The sequence below is a fragment of the Hyperoodon ampullatus genome (genome assembly GCF_949752795.1).
Source record: "Hyperoodon ampullatus genome assembly, chromosome: 8".
In the NCBI taxonomy this organism is placed as follows: domain Eukaryota; kingdom Metazoa; phylum Chordata; class Mammalia; order Artiodactyla; family Ziphiidae; genus Hyperoodon; species Hyperoodon ampullatus.
The window spans coordinates 115396116-115418679 of NC_136921.1; the positions used below are offsets into that span (position 1 = coordinate 115396116).

The window sequence follows — 22564 nt, forward strand, 5'->3', positions numbered from 1 at the left end:
TAGCCTATTTGCACAGGGGGCTTACCTGCCCACCAGCCAGTCTGTAACAATCCCAGGGCCCCCAGGCCAGCTGCCAGCCATGTGGAGACCCAGCCTCGTCTACCAGTGTGCCCACAACCCACCCCACCCACCAGTGGGCCAGCACCAGCCCCAGGACCTCCTGGGTCCTGCAGCCAGCTGTGCCAGGACCCAGCATTGCCCACCAGCATCTGGGCAGACCTAACTGAGGCCGAGTCTGGCAGCCAACTGTGCTGAGGACCGTCCTGTGTACCACTGCGCCCACAGTAGTCAGCCCACCACAACAGAAGGGTCCATGCAGCCCACAGAGGGGGCACCCATAGAACAAATAGCTCTGGTGACCAGAGGGCATTGCTCTGCTGGGCCCCGTAGGGCATCTCATATAAGGCCACTTGTTCAAGTTTGAAAAACGTAAGCATTCCCCCTAATGAACAGAAGTGAAAACAGAGAATTAGGCAAAATGAGGTGACAGAGAAACATGTTCCAATGATAGAACACAATAAAAGGACAGAAGAAAGAAGCAAAGTGGAGATAAGTAATCTACCTGGTAAAGTTTCCAAGGCAATGACCGTAAAGATGCTCAACACACTTGGGAGAAGAATGAACACAATGAGAAGCATAACAAAAAGTTAAAAAATACAAAGAAAAACCAAACATAGGTGAAGAATACAATAACTGAAATAAAAAATATACTAGAAGGAATTCACAGTAGATTAGATGATACAGAGGAATGGATCAGTAAACTGACAGTAGTGGAAATCATGCAAACTGAACAAAAAAATTTAAAAATAAGGACTGTTTAAGACACTTCTGGGACAATATCAAGAGTACTAATATTCACATTATAGGGGCCCCAGAAGAAGGAGAAAGGGGCAGAGAACTTATTTGAAGGCATAATAGCTGAAAAGTTCTTTAACCTGGGAAAGGAAACAGACATCCAGGTCCAGAAAGCACAGAGAGTTCTAAACAAGATCAACCAAAAGAGAGCCACACCAAGACACACTGTAATTAAAATGCAAAAATTAAAGTTAAAGACAGATGGACTTCCCTGGTGGCGCAGTGGTTAACAAACTGCCTGCTAATGCAGGGGACATGGGTTCAATCCCTCGTCCGGGAAGATCCCACATGCCGTGGAGCAACTAAGCCTGTTCGCCACAACTATTGAGCCTGCGCTCTAGAGCCCGCGAGCCACAACTACTGAGGCCCATGTGCCTACAGCCTGTGCATCACAACAAGAGAAGCCACCACAATGAGAAGCCTGTGCACCGCAATGAAGAGTAGCCCCCGCTCACCACAACTAGAGAAAGCCTGTGCACAGCAATGAAGACCCAATGCAGCCAAAAGTAAAAAAAAAAAAAAAAAAAAAAAAAGTTAAAGAGAGAATCTTAAAGGCAGCAAGGAAAAAACAAGTTACTTACAAAGGAATTCCCATAAGGCTATCATCTGACTTTTCTGCAGAAACTTTGCAGGCCAGAAGGAAGTGGCATGATGCATTTAAAGTGATGGAAGGAAAAAACCTACAACCAAGAATACTCTACCCAGCAAGGCTATCATTCAGATTTGAAGGAGAGAGCAAAAGTTTTACAGACAAGCAAAAGCTTAAAGAGTTCAGTACCATCAAACCAGCTTTTCAAGAATTGTTAAAGAGACTTCTTTAACTGGAAAAGAAAAGGTCACAACTAGAAATAAGAAAATTACGAAAGTAAAAGCCTCAGTGGTAAAGGCAAATATACAGTAAAGGTAGTAGATCAACCACTTATAAAGCTAGCAGGAAGGTTAAAAGATAAAAGTAGTAAAATGATCTATATCCACAATAAGTAAATTAAGAGATACACAAAACAAAAAGATATAACATATGATGTCAAAAACATTAAATGTTATGGGGAGAGGAAAAATGCAGGGTTGTGAAAATGTGTTCAAACTTAAGAAATCAGCAACTTAAAATAATCACGTATATATATTAGCTTGCTATATACAAACCTCATGGTAATCACACACCAAAAACCTATAATAGATACACACACACAAAAAGAGAAAGGAATCCAAACGTAACACTAAAGATAGTCATCAAATCACAAGAGAAGAGAACAAAAGAAGGAACAAAAAAGAAATTAAAAAAAAATCCCAAAACAATTAACAAAATGGCAATGAGAACATACCTATCAATAATTACTTTAAATGTAAGTGGACTAAATGTTCCAATCTAAGGATACAGAGTGGCTGAAGGGATACAAGAATACCCATATATATGCCACTCCTAAGAGTCTCACTTCAGATCCAAAGACACAGGCAGACTGAAAGTGAGGAAATGGAAAAAGGTTTTCCATGCAAATGGAAATGAAAGCTGGGGTAGCAATACTTAACTCAGACAAAAAAGACTGTAAAAGGAGACAAGGGACATTACATAATGATCAAGGAATCAACCCAAGAAGAATATACAATACCTGTAAATATATATGCACTCAACATAGGAGCACCTAAATACAGAAAGCAAATAATAACAAACATAGAGGGAGAAATTGACAATAACATGATAATTGTAGCGGACATTAACAGCCCACTTACATAAATGGACAGATCATCCAGACAGCAATCAATCAGGAAACACTGGCATAAATGATACATTAGATCAGATGGACTAAATAGACATATGTAGGACATTCCATCCAAAAAAGCAGAATACACATTCTTTTCAAGTGCACATAGAACACTCTCCAGGATAGATCACATACTAGGCCACAAAACAAGTCTCAGTAAAATTAAGAGGACTAAAATCATACCAAGTATCTTTTCCGACCACGCTGCTAAGAGACTAGAAATCAATCACAAGAAAAAAATTGCAAAAACCACAACCACGTGAAGGCTAAACAACATGCCACTAAAGAAGCAATGGGTCACTGTGAAATCAAAGAGGAAATAAAAAAATACTTGGAGACAAATGAAAGTGGAAACACAATGACCAAATCTACTGGACACAGCAAAAGCAGTTCTAAGAGGGATGTTTATAGTAATACAAACCTAACTCAGGAAAAAAGAAAAATCTCAAATAAACAACCTAACCTCACACCTAAAGGAACTAGAAAAAGAAGAACAAATAAAACCCAAAGTTAATAAAAGGAAAAATCATAAAGCTCCACAGTGGAAGTAAATGAAATAGAGACAAAAACATAATAGAAAAGATCAATGAAACTAAGAGCTGGTTCCTTGAAAAGATAAACAAATTTGGTAATTTGAGAGAAGGCCGAAATCAATAAAATCAGAAATGAATAAGAAGTTACAACTGACACCACAGAAATACAAAGGGTCACAAGAGACTACTATGAGCAACTGTACGCCTAATAAAATGGACAACCTAGAAGAAATGGACAAATTCCTGGGAATGTACAATCTCCCAAGACTGAATCAGGAAGAAACAGAAAATATGAACAGATCAATTTCCAGTAATTAAATTGGGTCAGTAATCAAAAAAAGTCCCAACGAACGAAAGTCCAGGACCAGATGGCTTCACAGGTGAAGTCTACCATACATTTAGACAAGAGTTAACACGTATCCTTCTGAAACTATTCCAAAAAATTGCAGAGGAAGGAACACTTCCGACCTCATTCTACGAGGCCACCATCACCCTGATACCAAAACCAGACAAAGATATCACACAAAAAAAGAAAATTACAGGCCAATATCACTGATGAACACAGATGCAAAAGTCCTCAGCAAAATACTAGCAAACTGACTTGAACAATACATTAAAAGGATCATATACCATGATCAAGTGGGGTTTATCCCAGGGATGCAAGGATGATTCAACACCTGCAAATCAATGTGATACATCACATTAATTAATTGAAGAATAAAAATTACATGACCATCTCAATAGATGCAGAAAAAGCTTCTGACAAAATTCAACATTCATCTATGATAAAAACTCTCGAAATAATGGGTATAGAGGGAACATACCTCAACATAATAAAGGCCATATACGATATGCCCAGCTAACATCATACTCAAAGGCGAAAGCAGGGGAGGAACCAAGATGGCGGAGTAGAAGGACATGCTCTCACTCCCTCTTGCGAGAACACCAGAATCACAACTAGCTGCTGGACAATCATCGACAGGAAGACACTGGAACTCACCAAAAAAGATACCCCACATCCAAAGACAAAGGAGAAGCCACAATGAGATGGCAGGAGGGGCACAATCACAGTAAAATCAAATCCCATAACTGGTGGGTGGGTGACTCACAGACTGGAGAACACTTATACCACAGAAGTCCACCCACTGGAGTGAAGGTTCTGAGCCCCACGTCAGGCTTCCCAATGCGGGGGTCCGGCAACGGGAGGGGGAATTCCCAGAGAATCAGACTTTGAAGGCTAGCGGGATTTGACTGCAGGACTTCGACAGGACTGGGGGAAACAGAGACTCCACTCTTGGAGGGCACACACAAAGTAGTGTGCACATCGGGATACAGGGGAAGGAGCAGTGATCCTGAGGAGACTGAACCAGACCTACCTGCTAGTGTTGGAGGATCTCTTGCAGAGGTGGGGGGTGGCTGTGCTCACCATGGGGACAAGGACACTGGCAGCAGAAGTTCTGAGAAGTACTCCTTGGCGTGAGCCCTCCCAGAGTCTGTCATTAGCCCCACCAAAGAGCCCCATAGGCTCCAGTGTTGGGTCGCCTCAGGCCAAACAACCAACAGGGAGGGAACCCAGCCCCACCCATCAACAGTAAAGCAGATTAAAATTTTACTGAACTCTGCCCACCAGAGCAACAGTCAGCTCTGCCCACCACCAGTCCCTCCCATCAGGAAACTTGCCCAAGCCTCTTAGAGAACCTCAACCACCAGAGGGCAAACAGCGGAAGCAAGAAGAACTACAATCCTGCAGCCTGTGGAACAAAAACCACATTCACAGAAAGACAGACAAGATGAAAAGGCAGAGGGCTATGTACCAGATGAAGGAACAAGATAAAACCCCAGAAAAACAACTAAATGAAGTGGTGATAGGCAACCTTCCAGAAAAAGAATTCAGAATAATGATAGTGAAGATGATCCAGGACCTCAGAAAAAGAATGGAGGCAAAGATGGAGAAGATGCAAGAAATGTTTAACAAAGACCCAAAAGAATTAAAGAGCAAACAAATAGAGATGAACAATACAATAACTGAAATGAAAACTACACTAGAAGGAATCAATAGCAGAATAACTGAGGCAGAAGAACGGATAAGTGACCTGGAAGACAGAATGGTGGAATTCACTGCTGAGGAACAGAATAAAGAAAAAAGAATGAAAAGAAATGAAGACAGCCTAAGAGACCTCTGGGGCAACATTAAACGCAACAACATTCGCATTATAGGGGTCCCAGAAGGGGAAGAGAGAGAGAGAAAGGACCCGAGAAAATATGTGAAGAGATTATAGTCGAAAACTTCCCTAACATGGGAAAGGAAATAGCCACCCGAGTCCAGGAAGCGCAGCAAGTCCCAACAGGATAAACCCAAGAAGAAACACGCCGAGACACATAGTAATCAAACTGGCAAAAATTAAAGACAAAGAAAAATTATTGAAAGCAGCAAGGGAAAAATGACAAGTTACATACAAGGGAACACCCATACGGTTAACAGCTGATTTCTCAGCAGAAACTACAAACCAGAAGGGAGTGGCATGATATACTTAAAGTGATGAAAGGGAAGAACCTACAACCAAGACTACTCTACCCAACAAGGATCTCATTCAGATTCAACAGAGAAATCAAAAGCTTTACAGACAAGCAAAAGCTAAGAGAATTCAACACCACCAAACCAGCTCTACAACAAATTCTAAAGAACTTCTCTAAGTGGGAAACACAAGAGGAGAAAAGGACCACAAAAACAAACCCAAAACAATTAAGAAAATGGTAATACAAACATACATATCGATAACTGCCTTAAATGTGAATGGATTAAGTGCTCCCACCAAAAGACACAGACCGGCTGAATGGATACGAAAACAAGACCCATATATATGCTATCTACAAGACCCACTTCAGACCTAGGGACACATACAGGCTGAAAGTGAGGGGATGGAAAGAGATATTCCATGCAAGTGGAAATCAAAAGAAAGCTGGAGTAGCTATACTCATATCAGATAAAATAGACTTTAAAATAAAGAATGTTACAAGAGACAAGGAAGGACACTACATAATGATCAAGGGATCAATCCAAGAAGATATAACAATTACAAATATATATGCACCCAACAGAGGAGCATCTCAATACATAAGGCAACTGCACACAACTATAAAAGAGGACACTGACAGTAACACAATAACAGTGAGGGACTTTAATACCTCACTTACACCAACGGACAGAACATCCAAAATGAAAATAAATAAGAAAACAGAAGCTTTAAATGACACAATAGACCAGATAGATTTAATTGATATTTATAGGACATTCCATCCAAAACCAGCAGATTACACTTGCTTCTCAAGTGCATATGGAATATTCTCCAGGATACATCACATCTTGGGTCACAAATCAAGCCTCAGTAAATTTAAGAAAATTGAAATCATATCAAGCATCTTTTCTGACCACAACGCTATGAGATTAGAAGTGAATTACAGGGGAAAAAATGTAAAAAACACAAAACATGGAGGCTAAACAATATGTTACTAAATAACCAAGAGATCATTGATGAAATCAAAGAGGAAATCAAAAAATACCTAGAGACAAATGACAATGGAAACACAACAATCCAAAACCTATGGGATGCAGCAAAAGCAGTTCTAAGAGGGAAGTTTCTATCTATACAAGCCTCCCTCAAGAAATAAGAAAAATCACAAATAAACAATCTAACCTTACACCTAAAGGAACTAGAGAAAGAAGAACAAACAAAACCCAAAGTTAGAAGAAGGAAAGAAATCATGAATAACAGAGCAGAAATAAATGAAACAGAAACAAAGAAAACAATAGCAAAGATCAATAAAACTAAAAGCTGGTTCTTTGAGAAGATAAACAAAATTGATAAACCATTAGCCAGACTCATCAAGAATAAGAGGGAGAGGACTCAAATCAATAAAATTAGAAATGAAAAAGGAGAAGTTACAACAGACACTGCAGAACTACAAAGCATCCTAAGAGACTACTACAAGCAACGCTATGCCAATAAAATGGACAACGTGGAAGAAATGGACAAATTCTTAGAAAGGTATAACCTTCCAAGACTGAACCACGAAGAAATTGAAAATATGAATAGACCAATCACAAGTAAAGAAATTGAAACTGTGATTAAAAATCTTCCAACAAACAAAAGTCCAGGACCAGATGGCTTCACAGGCTAATTCTATCAAACATTTAGAGAAGAGCTAACACCCATCCTTCTCAAACTCTTCCAAAAAATTGCAGAGGAAGGAACACTCCCAAACTCATTCTATGAGGCCACCATCACCCTGATACCAAAACCAGACAAAGATACTACAAAAAAAGAAAATTACAGGCCAATATCACTGATGAATACAGATGCAAAAATCCTCAGCAAAATACTAGCAAACAGAATCCAACAACACATTAAAAGCATCATACACCACGATCAAGTGGGATTTATCCCAGGGATGCAAGGATTCTTCAGTATATGCGAATCAATCAATGTGATACACCATATTAACAAACTGAAGAAGAAAAACCATATGATCATCTCAATAGATGCAGAAAAAGTTTTGACAACATTCAACACACTTTTATGATAAAAACTCTCCAGAAACTGGGCATAGAGAGAAACTACCTCAACATAATAAAGGGCATATACAACAAACCCACAGAAAACATCATTCTCAGTGGTGAAAAATTGAAAGCATTTCCTCTAAGATCAGGAACAAGACAAGGATGTCCACTCTCACCACTGTTCTTCAACATAGTTTTAGAAGTCCTAGCCACGGCAATCAGAGAAGAAAAAGAAATAAAAGGAATCCAAACTGGAAAAGAAGAAGTAAAACTGTCACTGTTTGCAGATGACATGATAATATACATAAAGAATCCTAAAAATGCCACCAGAAAACTACTAGAGCTAATCAATGAATTTGGTAAAGTTGCAGGATACAAAATTAAGGCACAGAAATCTCTTGCATTCCTATACACTAATGATGAAAAATCTGAAAGAGAAATTAAGGAAACACTCCCATTTACCATTGCAAAACAAAGAATAAAATACCTAGGAATAAACCTACCTAGGGAGACAAAAGACCTATATGCAGAAAACTATATGACACTGATGAAAGAAATTAAAGATGACACCAACAGATGGAGAGATATACCATGTTCTTGGATTGGAAGAATCAATAATGTGAAAGTGACTATGCTACCCAAAGAAATCTACAGACTCAATGCAATTCCTATGACATTACCAATGGCATTTTTTATGGAACTAGAACAAATAATCTTAAAATTTTTATGGAGACACAAAAGACCCTGAATAGCCAAAGCAGTCTTGAGGGAAAAAAATGGAGCTGGAGGAATCAGACTCCATGACTTCAGACTATACTACAAAGCTACAGTAATTAAGAGAATATGGTAATGGCACAAAAACAGAAACATAGATCAATGGAACAAGATAGAAAGTCCAGAGATAAACCCACGCACCTATAGTCAACTAATCTATGACAAAGGAGGCAAAGATATACAATGGAGAAAAGACAGCCTCTTCAATAAGTGGTGCTGGGAAAACTGGACAGGTACATGTAAAAGAATGAAATTAGAACACTCCCTAACACCATACACAAAAATAACCTCAAAATGGACTCGAGACCTAAATGTAAGACCAGACACTATAAAACTCTTAGAGGAAAACATAGGAAGAACATTCTTTGACATAAATCACAGCAAGATCTTTTTTGATCCACCTCCTAGAGTAATGGAAATAAAAACAAAAATAAACAAATGGGGGTTTCCCTGGTGGTGCAGTGGTTGAGAGTCCGCCTGCCGATGCAGGGGACATGGGTTCATGCCCCAGTCTGGGAGGATCCCACATGCCACAGAGTGGCCGGGCACGTGAGCCATGTCCGCTGAGCCTGTGCGTCCGGAGCCTGTGCTCCGCAACGGGAAAGGCCACAACAGTGAGAGGCCCGCGTACCGCAAAAAAAACAAAAAACAAAAAACAATGGGACCTAATGAAACTTCAAAGCTTTTGCACAGCAAAGGAAACCATAAACAAGATGAAAAGACAACCCTCAGAATGGGAGAAAATATTTGCAAACAAATCAACGGACAAAGGATTAATCTCCAAAATATATAAACAGCTCATGCAGCTCAATATTAAAGAAACAAGCAACCCAATCCAAAAATGGGCAGAAGACCTAAATAGACATTTCTCCAAAGAAGACATACAGATGGCCAAGAAGCACATGAAAAGCTGCTCAACATCACTAATTATTAGAGAAATGCAAATCAAAAGTACCATGAGGTATCACCTCACACCAGTCAGAATGGCCATCATCAGAAAATCTACAAACAACAAATGCTGGAGAGGGTGTGGAGAAAAGGGAACTCTCTTGCACTGTTGGTGGGAATGTAAATTGATACAGCCGCTATGGAGAACAGAATGGAGGTTCCTTGGAAAACTAAAAATAGAATTACCACATGATCCAGCAATCCCACTACTGGGCATATACCCAGAGGAAACCATAATTCAAAAAGACATATGCACCCCAATGTTCACTGCAGCACTACTTACAATAGCCAGGTCATGGAAGCAACCTAAATGTCCATCAACAGATTAATGGATAAAGAAGTTGTGGTACATATATACAATGGAATATTACTCAGCCATAAAAAGGAATGAAACTGAGTCATTTGGAGATGTCGATGGATCTAGAGACTGTCATACAGAGTGAAGTAAGTCAGAAAGAGAAAAACAAATATCGTATATTAACGCATGTATGTGGAACCTAGAAATATGGTACAGATGAGCCGGGTTGCAGGGCAGAAGTTGAGACACAGATGGAGAGAACCAACGTATGGACACCAAGGGGGGAAAACCGCGGTGGGGTGGGGATGGTGGTGTGAATTGGGCGATTGGGATTGACATGTATACACTGATGTGTATAAAATTGATGACTAATAAGAACCTGCTGTATAAAACAAACAAACAAAAAACCAAAAAAACTAATACTAAACTTTCTTTGGGTTATTTGTATGGAAATATGTTAATATAAATGTTTCAGACATTACATGAAATTCCTAAAAATCTTATGTATTCTGGTATAATGTTATAAGTCATAATTCTAGTTATTACTTTAAAATGTATATCTCAGAAATAACTAAATTTTCTTGTCAATTGTATTATTATGAACTTTCATCAAATCTTTAACCGTGGTCATTTTTAAGTGTTTTGTCATTTACAGACAGTTCTGGGTGTACTCTGATGCTTTTGCAAAAATGTTCCTATAAAAGGGTTTCATCTTCAAGGAGTTCATGGAAAAGACTCTGACAAGTACAGGTTTCTGGCAACTGCCTATACTGCTGAACTGAATAAGCATTTTCAGAACTCTAATGGAAAAGTGATGAATTCATAAAAGTGCTAACAAAAGATCAAGATGAAAAAAAATTAATTCCATGGGACTGAGTGAACTGATGAGGATGATTATAATTTTTGTGACTTCGTTTGAATAAAAAAAATGTTAAAAAAAGGCAAAAGCATTTCCTCTAACATCAGACACAAGACAAGGATGCCCACTTGTGTCACTTTCATACAATGTAGTCCTAGCCACAGCAATCAGAGAAAGAAAAGAAATAAAAGGAATCTAAATTGGAAAGAAGTAAAACTGTCACTGTTTGCAGATGACATGATAATATATATAAGAAAATCCTAAAGATGCCACCAAAACACTGTTAAAACTATTTCATGCAATCACTAAAGTTGCAGGATACAAAATTAATATACAGAAATCTGTTGCATTTCTATACACTAACAATGAACTAATGAAGGAAAATTTAGGAACTGAATCCCATTTACAATTGCATCAAAAAGAATAAAATACTTAGGAATGAATCTAAGTAAGAAGGTAAAAGACCTATACTTGGAAAACTATAACACACTGGTGAACGAAACTGAAGATGACACAAAGTAATGCAAAGATCTACAGTGGTCACGTACTGGAAGAATTAATACTGTTAAAATGACCACACTACCCAGCAATCTGCAGATTCAATGTAATCCCTATCAAAATACCAATGGCACTTTTCACAGAACTAGCACAAATAATTCTGAAATTTGTACAGCAACACAACAGACTCTAAATAGCCAAAACAATCTTGAAAAAGAAAAACAAAGCTTGAGGTATCACACGCCCTGATTTCAAACTATATTACAAAGTGATAGTAATCAAAACAGTATGGTACTGTTACAAAAACAGACACACAGATCAATGGAACAGAACAGAGAGCCCAGAAATAAACCCACATTTATATGGGCTATTATTCTATGACAAAGAAAACAAGAATATACAATGGGGAAAGACAGTCTCTTCAATAAATGGTGTTGGGAAAACTGGACAGCTACATGCAAAAGAATCAAAGTGGACAACTTTCTTATGTCATGAACAAAAATAAATTCAAAATGGATTAAAGACTAGATATAAGACCTGAAACCATAAAACCCCTAAAAAAAAAATAGGTAGTACACTCTTTGACATCAGTCTTAGCAATATTTTTTGGATATGTTTCCTCAGGCAAGGGAAACAAAAGCAAAAATAAACAAATGGGACTACACAAAATAAAAAGCTTTTATACAATGAAGGATAATATCAACAAAATGAAAAGGCCACCTACTGAATATGAGAAGATATTTACAAACCATATACCCGAAATGGGTTTATATCCAAAATACACAAAGAACTCATACAGCCAATATTAAAAAAAACAATCAGATTAAAAAATGGGCAGAGGATCTGAATACACATTTTCTGGCTAATTATACAAATAGCCAGACACAGGAAAACATGCTCAACGTCAGTCATCATCAGGGAAATACAAATTAAAACCACAAGATATCACCTCACACTTGTCAGACTGGCTATTAGGAAAAAGAAAACAAATAAGACGTGTTGGCGAGGATGTGGAAAAAGAATTCTTGTATACTGGTGTTGGGAATGTAAATTGGTGTAGTCACTATGGAAAACAGCATGAAGCCTCCTCAAAAAATAAAAAATAGGGAGTTCCCTGGTGGCCTAATGGTTAGGATTCTGGGCTTTCACTGCCATGGCCCAGGTTCAATCCCTGGTCGGGGAACTGAGATCCTGCAAGCTGCGCAGCACAACCAAAAAAGAAAAAAAACAAAAAAAAAAACACTGTAAGATCCAGCAATTCCACTAAACAGAAACACTAAATTGAAAGAATATATGCACCCCTATGTTCATTGCAGCATTATTTACAATAGCCAAGATATGGAAGAAATTTAAGCGTTCACTGATAGATGAATGGATAAAAAAGATGTGGTATATACATACAATGGACTATTACTCAGCCATTAAAAAGAATGAAATCTTGCCTTTTTCGACAACAGGGATGGATCCAGAGGATACTACGCTTAAGTGAAATAAGTCAGACAGAGAAAGACAAAGACTGTATGATTTCACTTATATGTGGAATCAAAAAGCAAAACAAATGAAAACCAAAACAAACATACAAAACAGAAACTGAGTCACAGATACAGAGAACAACAGGTGGTCACCAGAGGGAAAAGGGATGGGGAATAAGTGACACAGGTGAGGGAGATCAAGAGGTACAAACTTCCAGTTACAAAATAAATGAGTCACGGGGAAGAAATGTACACTATTGGGAACACAGGAATAATATTGTAATAACTTTGTATGGTGACATACGGTAACTAGAAATATCAAACCACTGTATTGTGCACATGGAACTAACATAGTGTTGTAGGTCAATTATACTTCAATTAACCTTTAAAACACGGGTTAATTTGCTCTTTTATGCTACCTGTTTGCAAAGAAATGAAAGTAAAGAGTTAGAGCTCCATCTCTAAATCAGCCACGTGTCCCTTCATAGTCTGTCTGATGAAGACCTGCACAATCCCTGCTACTCTATGGAAAGTCAAAAAATACATGTACATATATATTGAAAGAGCAATTCCATGTGCTGTACATTCATTATATCAGAGGTGGCCCTGAATCTCAAAGTTAGAAATAATTTTCCACTTCCACATCCTTTGAAGTCCAAAGCTACAAAGAGCCAGAATTCCTAGTTCCAGTGGGGTTTTACAGATATGCCAAAGTCTTTGCTTATTTCTTCTAGAATAACAAATAACCCCAAATTCTCCTTTGCCAAATATCGTTTCAAGCCTGGAGGTAAAGTGTCATTTACTGAGTAACTCCTATGGAAACTATGTCTATCTATTTGTAAATCTAAGTGAAGTGGGGTTAGAGATTCGCTTCTGGCATGATGGAGGAAGATGGTCTTCAAATCTTCTCCCCAAAAAGTAACTGTTAAGTCTGGACAAGATTGCCAAAGACAACCATTTCAGCGCTCCGGATCAAGCACAGGCATACAAATGCAGTGTTTATCCATGAAAATAACCTCAGGTAAGAACAGTGTGAGTTTGAGGCATGTACGCCTAAAGCTATCTTCCTCCTCCCACCAGCTCCATCAGAGTGGTACTTCAACCAGGGCTGGACAGCAAGTGAACACTAGCAGCTTTGCTGCCATTGTCTTAGTGGTGATTGCAGTGGCAAGTGAGTGGGGAAACCAGTAGTTGCAGGCCTGAGTGTCGGGCAAGCAGTGGACCAGCAGAACAGTTGAGGGTTTATCAGGGAGCTCCTGGCTGCAAGACAATGAAAGGGGGCTTGCTAAGCTCTCCACATGTCTTGGGTTGACTAGAGGCTGTGATGTGCACAGCAGAGACTGGAGTGGACCCAAGCCACCCACATCTTTGGCCAATGGAGACTGAGTTCATGTGCAGAGATGAGAGAGCCCACACCAAGTATAAACCAGGACAGTCTTGAAAAGAGCTTAAATAGGAATGTACTTCTCAGTCCCCACACAAGTAAATTTTTAGTAAACTAAAAATCATTTAATGTAATACACCATATCTTATGAACTGAATTATGTCCCCCTCAAATTTATATGTTGAAAATCTAACTCCTATTGTGATGGTATTTGGAGATGGAGCCTTTGGGAGGTAATCAGGTCGTGAGGGTGGAGCACTGGTCCAATGCGATAAGATCAGAGAGCTCTCTCTCTCTCCACCATGTGAGGTCACAGGGAGAAGGCAGCCACCTACAAGCCAGGAACAGTCCTTACCAGCAACCAAATTGGCCAGCACCTTGACCTTAGACTCCCAGTCTCCAGAAGTGTGAGAAAATAAATTTCTGTTTTTTTAAGCCACCAAAATACGTGAGCTAAGACACATGAATAGAATTCAAGGCAAAAAAAGATGATATCTCAAAGACACAGAAAAAAATTTGACAAAATCCAACACTCATTCATGATAAAAACTTTCACCAAACTAGGAATACAAAGGAACATCCTCCTTCAGATAAAGGGCATCTGTGAAAATCCTAAAACTAACATAATAATAAATGGTTGAAACTAAAGCTTTCCCTTTAAGACTGGGAACAAGGCAAAGATGTGCACTTTGGCTTCTGTTCAGCATTGTATTGATACCAGTGCAATAAGACAAAAAACAAAAAGACACCTCCCGTTGGTTGCATTGATACCAGTGCAATAAGACAAACAACAAAAAGACACCTCCCATTGGAATGGAGGAAGTCAAACTGTCTTTATTCAGAGATGACACAATCCGAAGTGTAGAAAATACTAAGGAAATGCAGAAGAAAAGTACTAGAATAAATGAGTTTAGCAAGGCTAGGTATAAAAAAAATCAATATAAAAATGAGTTCTATTTTTTACATGCTAGCAATAAGCAAACCGCAAATGAAATTAAGACAATTCCATTCATAATAGCACCAAACAGAATAAAATATTTAGGAATAAATGTAAAAGAAATGAGGTAATTGGTGAAAAAACTAAAAATGATCTAAGTAAATGGAGAGTTCATATTTGTGGATTAAAAGATTTAATACTGGGGGCTTCCCTGGTGGCGCAGTGGTTGAGAATCTGCTTGCTAATGCAAGGGACACGGGTTCGAGCCCTGGTCTGGGAAGATCCCACATGCTGCGAAGCAACTAGGCCCGTGAGCCACAACTACCTCCAGAGCCTGCGCGTCTGGAGCCTGTGCTCCGCAACAATAGAGGCCAGGATAGTGAGAGGCCCACGCACCGTGATGAAGAGTGGCTCCCGCTTGCCGCAACTAGAGAAAGCCCTCGCACAGAAGACCCAAGACAGCAAGAGAAAAGAAAGAAAGAAGAAAGAAAGAAAGAAAAAGAAAGAAAGACACTGCGTTATTAAAAAAAAAGATTTAATATTGTTAAGATTGTGTGCTAGTTTCCTAAGGTTTCCCAAAATACTACAAACCATGTGATTTAAAACAAAAGGAATTTATTCTCTCTCAGTTCTGGAGGCTAGAAGTCTGAAATCAAGGTGCTGACAGTCTATGCTTCCTCTGAAGGCTCAAGGGAAGAATTCTTCCTTGACTCTTCCTAGCTTCTCATGGTTGCTGTCAATCTTTCGCGTTCCTTGGCTCATAGCTGCATTGTTCCAATCTCTGCCTCTTTCACTGCATGGTGTTGCCCCATGTATGTCTCTGTATTCAAATTTCTATTTTTCTTATAAGGACACCAATCAATGAATTAATCCAGTTTGACTTCATTTTAACTTGCTTACATTGTCAAAGACCCTATAATAAGGTCACATGCACAGATTATCAGGGGATAGGATTTGAACATATCTATCTGGGGGACACAATTCAACCTAACAAATGGCAATACTTCCCAAACTGATTTATGGATTCAATGCAATCCCTGCCAAAACCCCAGCTGGCTTTTGCAGAAGTTTAGTTGACCCTAAAATGTGTATGGAAATTCAAAGGGTCTAGAATAGACAAAACAGTTTTGAAAAAGAAACAAGTTGGAGGACTTATATCACCCAATTCCAAAACTTACTATAAAGCTACAGTAATAAAGACAGTGTAGTATGTAGTATTTGTGTAAGGACAGGCATACAAGATTAATGAAACAACTGAAAGCCCGTAAATCCTTATACGGTAAATTTGTTTTTGACAAAGTTGCCATGACAATTCAATAGGAAAAGAATAATCTTTTCAACAAATGGTGATAGGACAGGAGAATATATTCGTAGGCAAAAACAAAAAAACAAACTCAGATCCTTTCCTCACAACATATACAACAATTTACTCAAAGTGGGTCACGAATCTAAGTGCAAGTACTAAAAGTGCTAGAAGAAAACAGAGGAGAAAAGTGTATCTTTGGGTTAGGCAAAGAGTTCTTAGATATGACATCAAAAGCATGAGTCATCAAAGAAACAAACAGCTAAAATGGACTTCATTAAAATGAAAACATTTTTTGAGTTTCAAAAAAACATCACTCAGAAAATGAAAAGATAAGGTAGAGTCTAGAGGGAAATACTTGTAAATCATTTTTCTGATGAAGAAGTTGCATAGAAATACACAACTCTGATGATTTAATAAGAAGACAAACAATCCAATTTTAAAATGGTTAAAAGACTCGAATGAATATCACAGAGGCATACAAATGGCTAAAAAGCACATGAAAAAATGCTCAACATCGTTAGTCACTCAGGAAATGTAAATCAAACCATAGGAGACATTACTACCTACTCTCTAGGATGTCTACAATCAAAAAGACAAACAATAACAAGTGTTGCAAAGGATGTGGAGAAACTGGAACATTTAAACACTGTTAGTGGGAATATAAAAGGATACAGCCACTCTGGGAAATAATTTTGCAGTTTTTTTAAAGGTTAAACCTAAGCCTACCATTTAAACCAGCCCTTCCACTCCTAGAAATCTACCAAGAAGCGTGAAGAAAGCTCATATGAGAATATTCACAGCAGTTCATTATTCATACTAACCAAAAAATGGCAACAATCCAAATGTCATCCACTGGTGATTTAAGCAAAATGTGGCCATATCCATACAATGGAATACTATTCAGTAATTAAAAGGAATAGAATATGGACACATGCTACACATGGATGAACCTCAAAAACATCATGAAAGGAAAGCAGACACAAAAACTGGATATTGTATAATCTCATTTATAGGAAATGTCCAGAAGGGCAAATTTATACATACAGTAAGTAGATCAGTAGTTGTGTGGGGTTGGGGTGAGAGCAGGCATTGACTGCCAAAAAACTGGGCTTGAGGAGAACTTCTGGGGTGACGGAAATGTTTTAAAACTGGACTGTGGTTGCATCACTATGTATCTACTAAGAATCAGTGAACTGTACATTCAGAATGGAGGAGTTTTACGGTAAGTTATATATCAATAAAGCTGAAAAAATGTGACGTTATTGCTGCACTACAAGAGATGTGTCAAAGACGCCACAGCAAAGGAGAAAAGGGCAACCAACCAACTTTGCCTGTGTAAGTGGGGAAGAAGCTAAGGACAAAGAAGGACAGCAAGGCAGATTTATTTCTTCAACAAGTATCTATGGTCTACTCTGTTCTAGGTGCCTGAGAACACATCAGAAGCAAAGCCTACACCTGTAAAACTCCTGTTAATGGGAAGATAGGAAATAAACAATAATATAATAAACAAGTTAAAAGTACGTATAGACAATATTTGAATTTAACATGAAATGATGAGATTCCTCAGGCACGAGGGGAAGGGCAGGTACAGGACACAGGATGTGCCACAGAAGAACGAGGGTATGTGGCTCCACTGTGTTCAGTGAGCCCTGTGACTGGGGGTGTACAGAAAACTAACCAAAGATGGCAACAGAAAGGTCAAAGCAGGAATCAGAAGTGACACTCACTGTTTCATCTAATTATTCTGCACCACGTAGGTATTTTCATTGGTACAGATGAAACTGAGATTAGGGCATTTGCCTGGCAAAATCATAGTAACCGTATGTACTGAAGATGGTCTTTATTGGACTAACAGTGCCTGGCACGTAGTAAATGCCCTAAAAGTGCTTGCCTTTATGTTTGTTATTAATATTATGGTGTCATCGTGCCTAAATTATTAAGTTCTATAGTCTACTCAGAAAGCTATACAAAATGAGTCAAGAAGAGATATAAAAAAAGATTTGCCTCCTTCTCTTTCAAAATGATCCTTGCGGGAACAATACACAGAAGCGTATTTCTAATCCTTAGGGCGTGGGTTCACAGCAATGTAGTTCTCTCCTCCAGAAATACCTCTATAGCCCTTCCTTAAACTTATGGACAGTTTAAAAAATTATCTAAAGCTTTCTTTCTTAGGCCACCAACTCAGTGCAGACAAAGGGAAAGCCTATCAATAACAGAATACTCCACAGAGGTTATTGTGAAGATTGACTTAATATATGTATGCACTAAAGGGTTAACTCAGGAGGCCTGGGTTGCCCAAACCCTGAACATCTCAAAGATCTTCAGGACTGGCCCTTGACTGGCTCCTGAGATATCCTCTGAGCCCTTGGAATATCCTGCTAGTACAGTATTATTTGTATGCCATTCTTTGGGCCACACTGTATCAGCCTGACCAGATAGTTTATGCTAACAATGTGACTTATGGTGAATGATTTTGTAGGCCTGAAGTCGTTGGTTTGACCTCTGGGAGTGCTGGAGATTGAATAGCTAAGGTCAGCCACGTGGGCACTGCATATCCATGTGCCTGACCCCCAAGAAAATCCTGGACACCAAGACTCAGGAGAGTTTCCCTAGTTTGCAGTATTTTGTCACTGGGAGAGTTAAGTGCAGCCCCATGCAAGTTCACTGGGAAGGGACATCTGGAAGATTGTGCCTGGTTTCTCCCGGACTTCACCCCATGCCTTTTCCCTCTGCTCATTTTAAATCTGTATCCTTTCACTGTAATAAACCATAACAAACAGGAGAGTAATTTTTTTTCTGGAGCTCTGTGAATCCTCCCAGTGAATCACTGAGCCTAAAGGTGGTCTTGGGGACCCATGACAGAATATGGAAGTCCTCAGAAAAGCACCTGGCATCTAGTGAGCAATATATGGACAATTATTATTGCCAAGTGCAGAGAAGTCATTTAAAAGTTGAAGGATAGCCAGATAGTGCTATTATTTCTGCCAATCTCTTATCTCAATTTCCATAGTAGGTTGGGCTAAGATGATTAAACAAGAACATACTTCTTCTTTCATCACAAGCTTGAGACACACTGGATTTGATGGCAACACTTAAGTCAATTTCCAGGAAATTCTGGTTCTAGTCAGTGGACAATACGAAAACAGAATGAATGTTTAAATGTTAATAGAAACAGGCTGACAATAATCAGATTAGAAACAGTAAAATACAACAGAGATCTCACAATATAGCATACCTTGATTTCCTTTATGCTTGGAAGTGATGCATTAAGAAATTCCTCAGTTAATCTCTTCCAACTAGCAGCTTTGCTGAGATCAGAATGAATGATGAATTTTTCATAAATCCTAAAACGTTAAAAAAAAATCAACCGATAACTGTAAAGCTATATTAACAAAAAGGTCTATAAGAAAATTCATATATATATGAACATGCACATATATACACACACATATAAACTTACCCTTCTATTGTCTTTTCTACTTTGTGGCTGTTGACGTCTAAGAAACGATGAAATCTGAAAGAGAAAATGTAATTCTCATAAGAATCTTGTCATATAGCTAAGCAGATTAGTCTCACAGCCCTGCACATCTCCCCGACACCCTATACTCAGCTATATGTTTCCAGTGAGTGCACCTCTCTCCCTGTATCACCTCTATCATTCATGCAAACAACCACTGAATCTGAGAGACTGCTCAAGCATCCTTTCCACAGGACACAGGCTGTCCTAAGCTACCCAGCCCTGTCCTCTGGCTCCTCTGTCTTTTCATAATGCCCTGTGTCTAAGTCCAGCACAACACATTCTATAGCAGGGGTTCCTAATCTTTTTATGCCAGCGAAGCCCAGTGAATCCTAGGGACCCCTTCTCAGGATAATGCTTTTAATTATAAAATGAAATACAAAAGAAGCTAAGCATACTGAAATACAGTTGTGAAATGTTTTTTTAGTTTGTGATACAGTAAGAAACATATATCTTTGTTACAGCATTAAATAACAAAATCTAGCAGTGGGTTCATAACTATGTAACAGTAAATGACACTTAAAAATATCTGCAATAACTACAATATGGCAGTGAAATATGTGATTTCTGCTGGTGACACAGTCATACAATAAGTAACTGCTTGTTGCTTTCATTCATAGTTGAAGGAAATGCTACTTTTTAGTTAGAGATTAGTGTAATTTTTTTCTTGTCCAAATCCGTAACACATGAATTCTATCTTCAGGCCCTCAGGTTAAGAAGCCCCATTCTACATCATATGTAATTAATTTTTGTCTGTCTTACTGAAGGACAGAAGCTTTATTTCGCCTATCTATGAATTTCTAAGGCCTAGAATGTGGTCACAGTTTTTTAAAAAAACAAACATGAATTGTTCATTTCTCTGATGGATTAAAGCATCATGAAATTATAGTATAGCTCACTCATCTCGTTTTTCATCTTTTAGTATCAAAGCCACACAATCTGTACTTAAAAGAAGTAAATTATACTACTAAATAACATATCTAATTCTAACCCAGTAAATGGCTGAGTGGAATACCACTTTACTTATAATAATTTAGTTTCTCAGTGTGCAAAAGTAGATAATAACTGCCAAGGTCTCTCCCAACTGTAAAATGATGTCCACTTACCTATTGTCATTTAGAAATATTAATAGAAAAAATTATTTGAGATAAAGCATTTAAATTTCTCTATTTATATCACCTATTCAGGCATTGTTATATTTATAAGTTACATTTAAGAACTGCGTATTTTATTTCAGAAACTTGGGGGGTGCTGTTAGACTCAACTATTCTTATTATAAACCAAGTAGGCACTTTATGATCATTAAGATTGATAATCAAGATTACAGATTTTGCAAAACTGTTTACTATTCAAGAAGATTTCTATTGAAATTAAACAGACAGAATATTAACAATGACTAACATTCTTCTAATAATAATTTTTTAAAAATAATAATTTAATTACAGGTAATGATCAAAACAGTATCGTCTAATTTACATGTTCCATAAAGAAAAATGGGAGCTCTGACTTCACCTAAGTACCTAAACTGAATAAATCTTTAAAAATTAATTACATGAAAAACTGTATTAGAAGTTGCATTAGGTGGCCTGGTGTGCTCTATGCCAAGAACTGTTCTAGGTCCTGGAATAAGAAATGAACAAAACAGACGAAGATCCCTACCCTGGTGGAAGCTGTATTCTGCATGAAGGTAGGGGAGGAGACGGCAAACAGTAACAACAGGTAAGTTATCCCATGTGTCATGCTACGCGTTTTGGAAAAAGAAAGAGCAGGGTAAAAGAGATCTGGAGTGGCCCGAGCAGGGAGGGAGAGTCAGCGAGAATACAGTTTTAAATTGGGTATGGCCATTATTTTGCTCTAAAACTTTACTCACCCATCCATTCAAAAAATTGTTTGATGGGCAGTGGCCCGCACTAAGCGCAGTGGGCGGGGCAGGGAACTGGACAGACAAAACCCTTCCCTAGGGGCTCACTTCTAAGCCTGGAGGACGACTCCCAGCAACCCACAACCTACTGTTTGAGCTTGCGTGTGTCACCGCGTCAGGGACCCAGAAGGCGCGAGGTCACCAAGCAGCTGGAGCGGCAAGGCGCGCTGGGGCTCTGCCGGTCGCGCCACGCGCCCCACACCGCGCCAGACCCCTTCCCGTCCCCGGCTCCGGTGCCGAGTCCCTACCTGAAGTTGGACCAAGCGAAGTGCAAGGCGAGCTGGAAGTTGGGGTCCTCCTCGTCCTGGACGCCCGCCACAAGGCGGACGAGCTCGCGCACGTCGCGTTCTTGCCGTCGGTCCAGCCAGCTCCAGGACGGCGCCGGAGACGCCATACCTCCGGCGCTCCCACAGTCCTTCGCGCGGTCGCGCCCGCTCTCGCGAGTGTTCGAGCTATCGCCTAGTTGAGCGAGGCTGCGGCCTCTCTCGCGAGAGTTCGCGCTGCAGTCGCGTTGAGCCTTGGCTCTGATTTTTGTTGGTGGCTTGGGGGTGTGTTCTCCAGTCTCACCTGGTTAAGTTTAGGAACGTCTTAAAAGGGGTAGCCGTTATTAGTAGTTTTATTAATAATAGTCTCTGGCTAACCTTGGTTGATGGTTTAACTCCTAATGTTTTGAGAGCAGCCACTTCTCATTCGGTGTATCTGTTTGCACCTGCACTTTCAGGTGCCATGATCCGTTAGTTGCCCACTCTTCTCTAAGCTTCAGTTTCTCCTAGAGGTGATCTCCAGTGATCTTTCGGTTCCCCTCTGCCTACAAGGGCCACAGCACATGGCCCACGCTCCGGCAGGTGTAAGGATAGTGCGTTGTCACGCAGGCTGAGCGCTACACCTCCTGCGCTTGCCGGTGACTCCCAGTGGCCCCAAGGAGAACTTGGTAAACCCCGTTG

General features: G+C 39.2%; 1 protein-coding gene across 1 annotated transcript in view; it reads right to left on the minus strand.

The window, feature by feature from the left end:
- The window catches only part of TUBGCP5 (tubulin gamma complex component 5), a gene marked incomplete at both ends in the record, with an annotated part of 66717 nt that extends 44703 nt beyond the window's left edge, over positions 1 to 22014 (minus strand). Inside the window, 3 exons of the mRNA XM_079710717.1 lie at positions 19418 to 19526; positions 19643 to 19696; positions 21869 to 22014. Coding sequence (XP_079566843.1) covers positions 19418 to 19526; positions 19643 to 19696; positions 21869 to 22014 — 309 coding nt within the window. The remainder of the gene's footprint in view (positions 1 to 19417; positions 19527 to 19642; positions 19697 to 21868) is intronic.
- Positions 22015 to 22564: the final 550 nt, after the last annotated feature.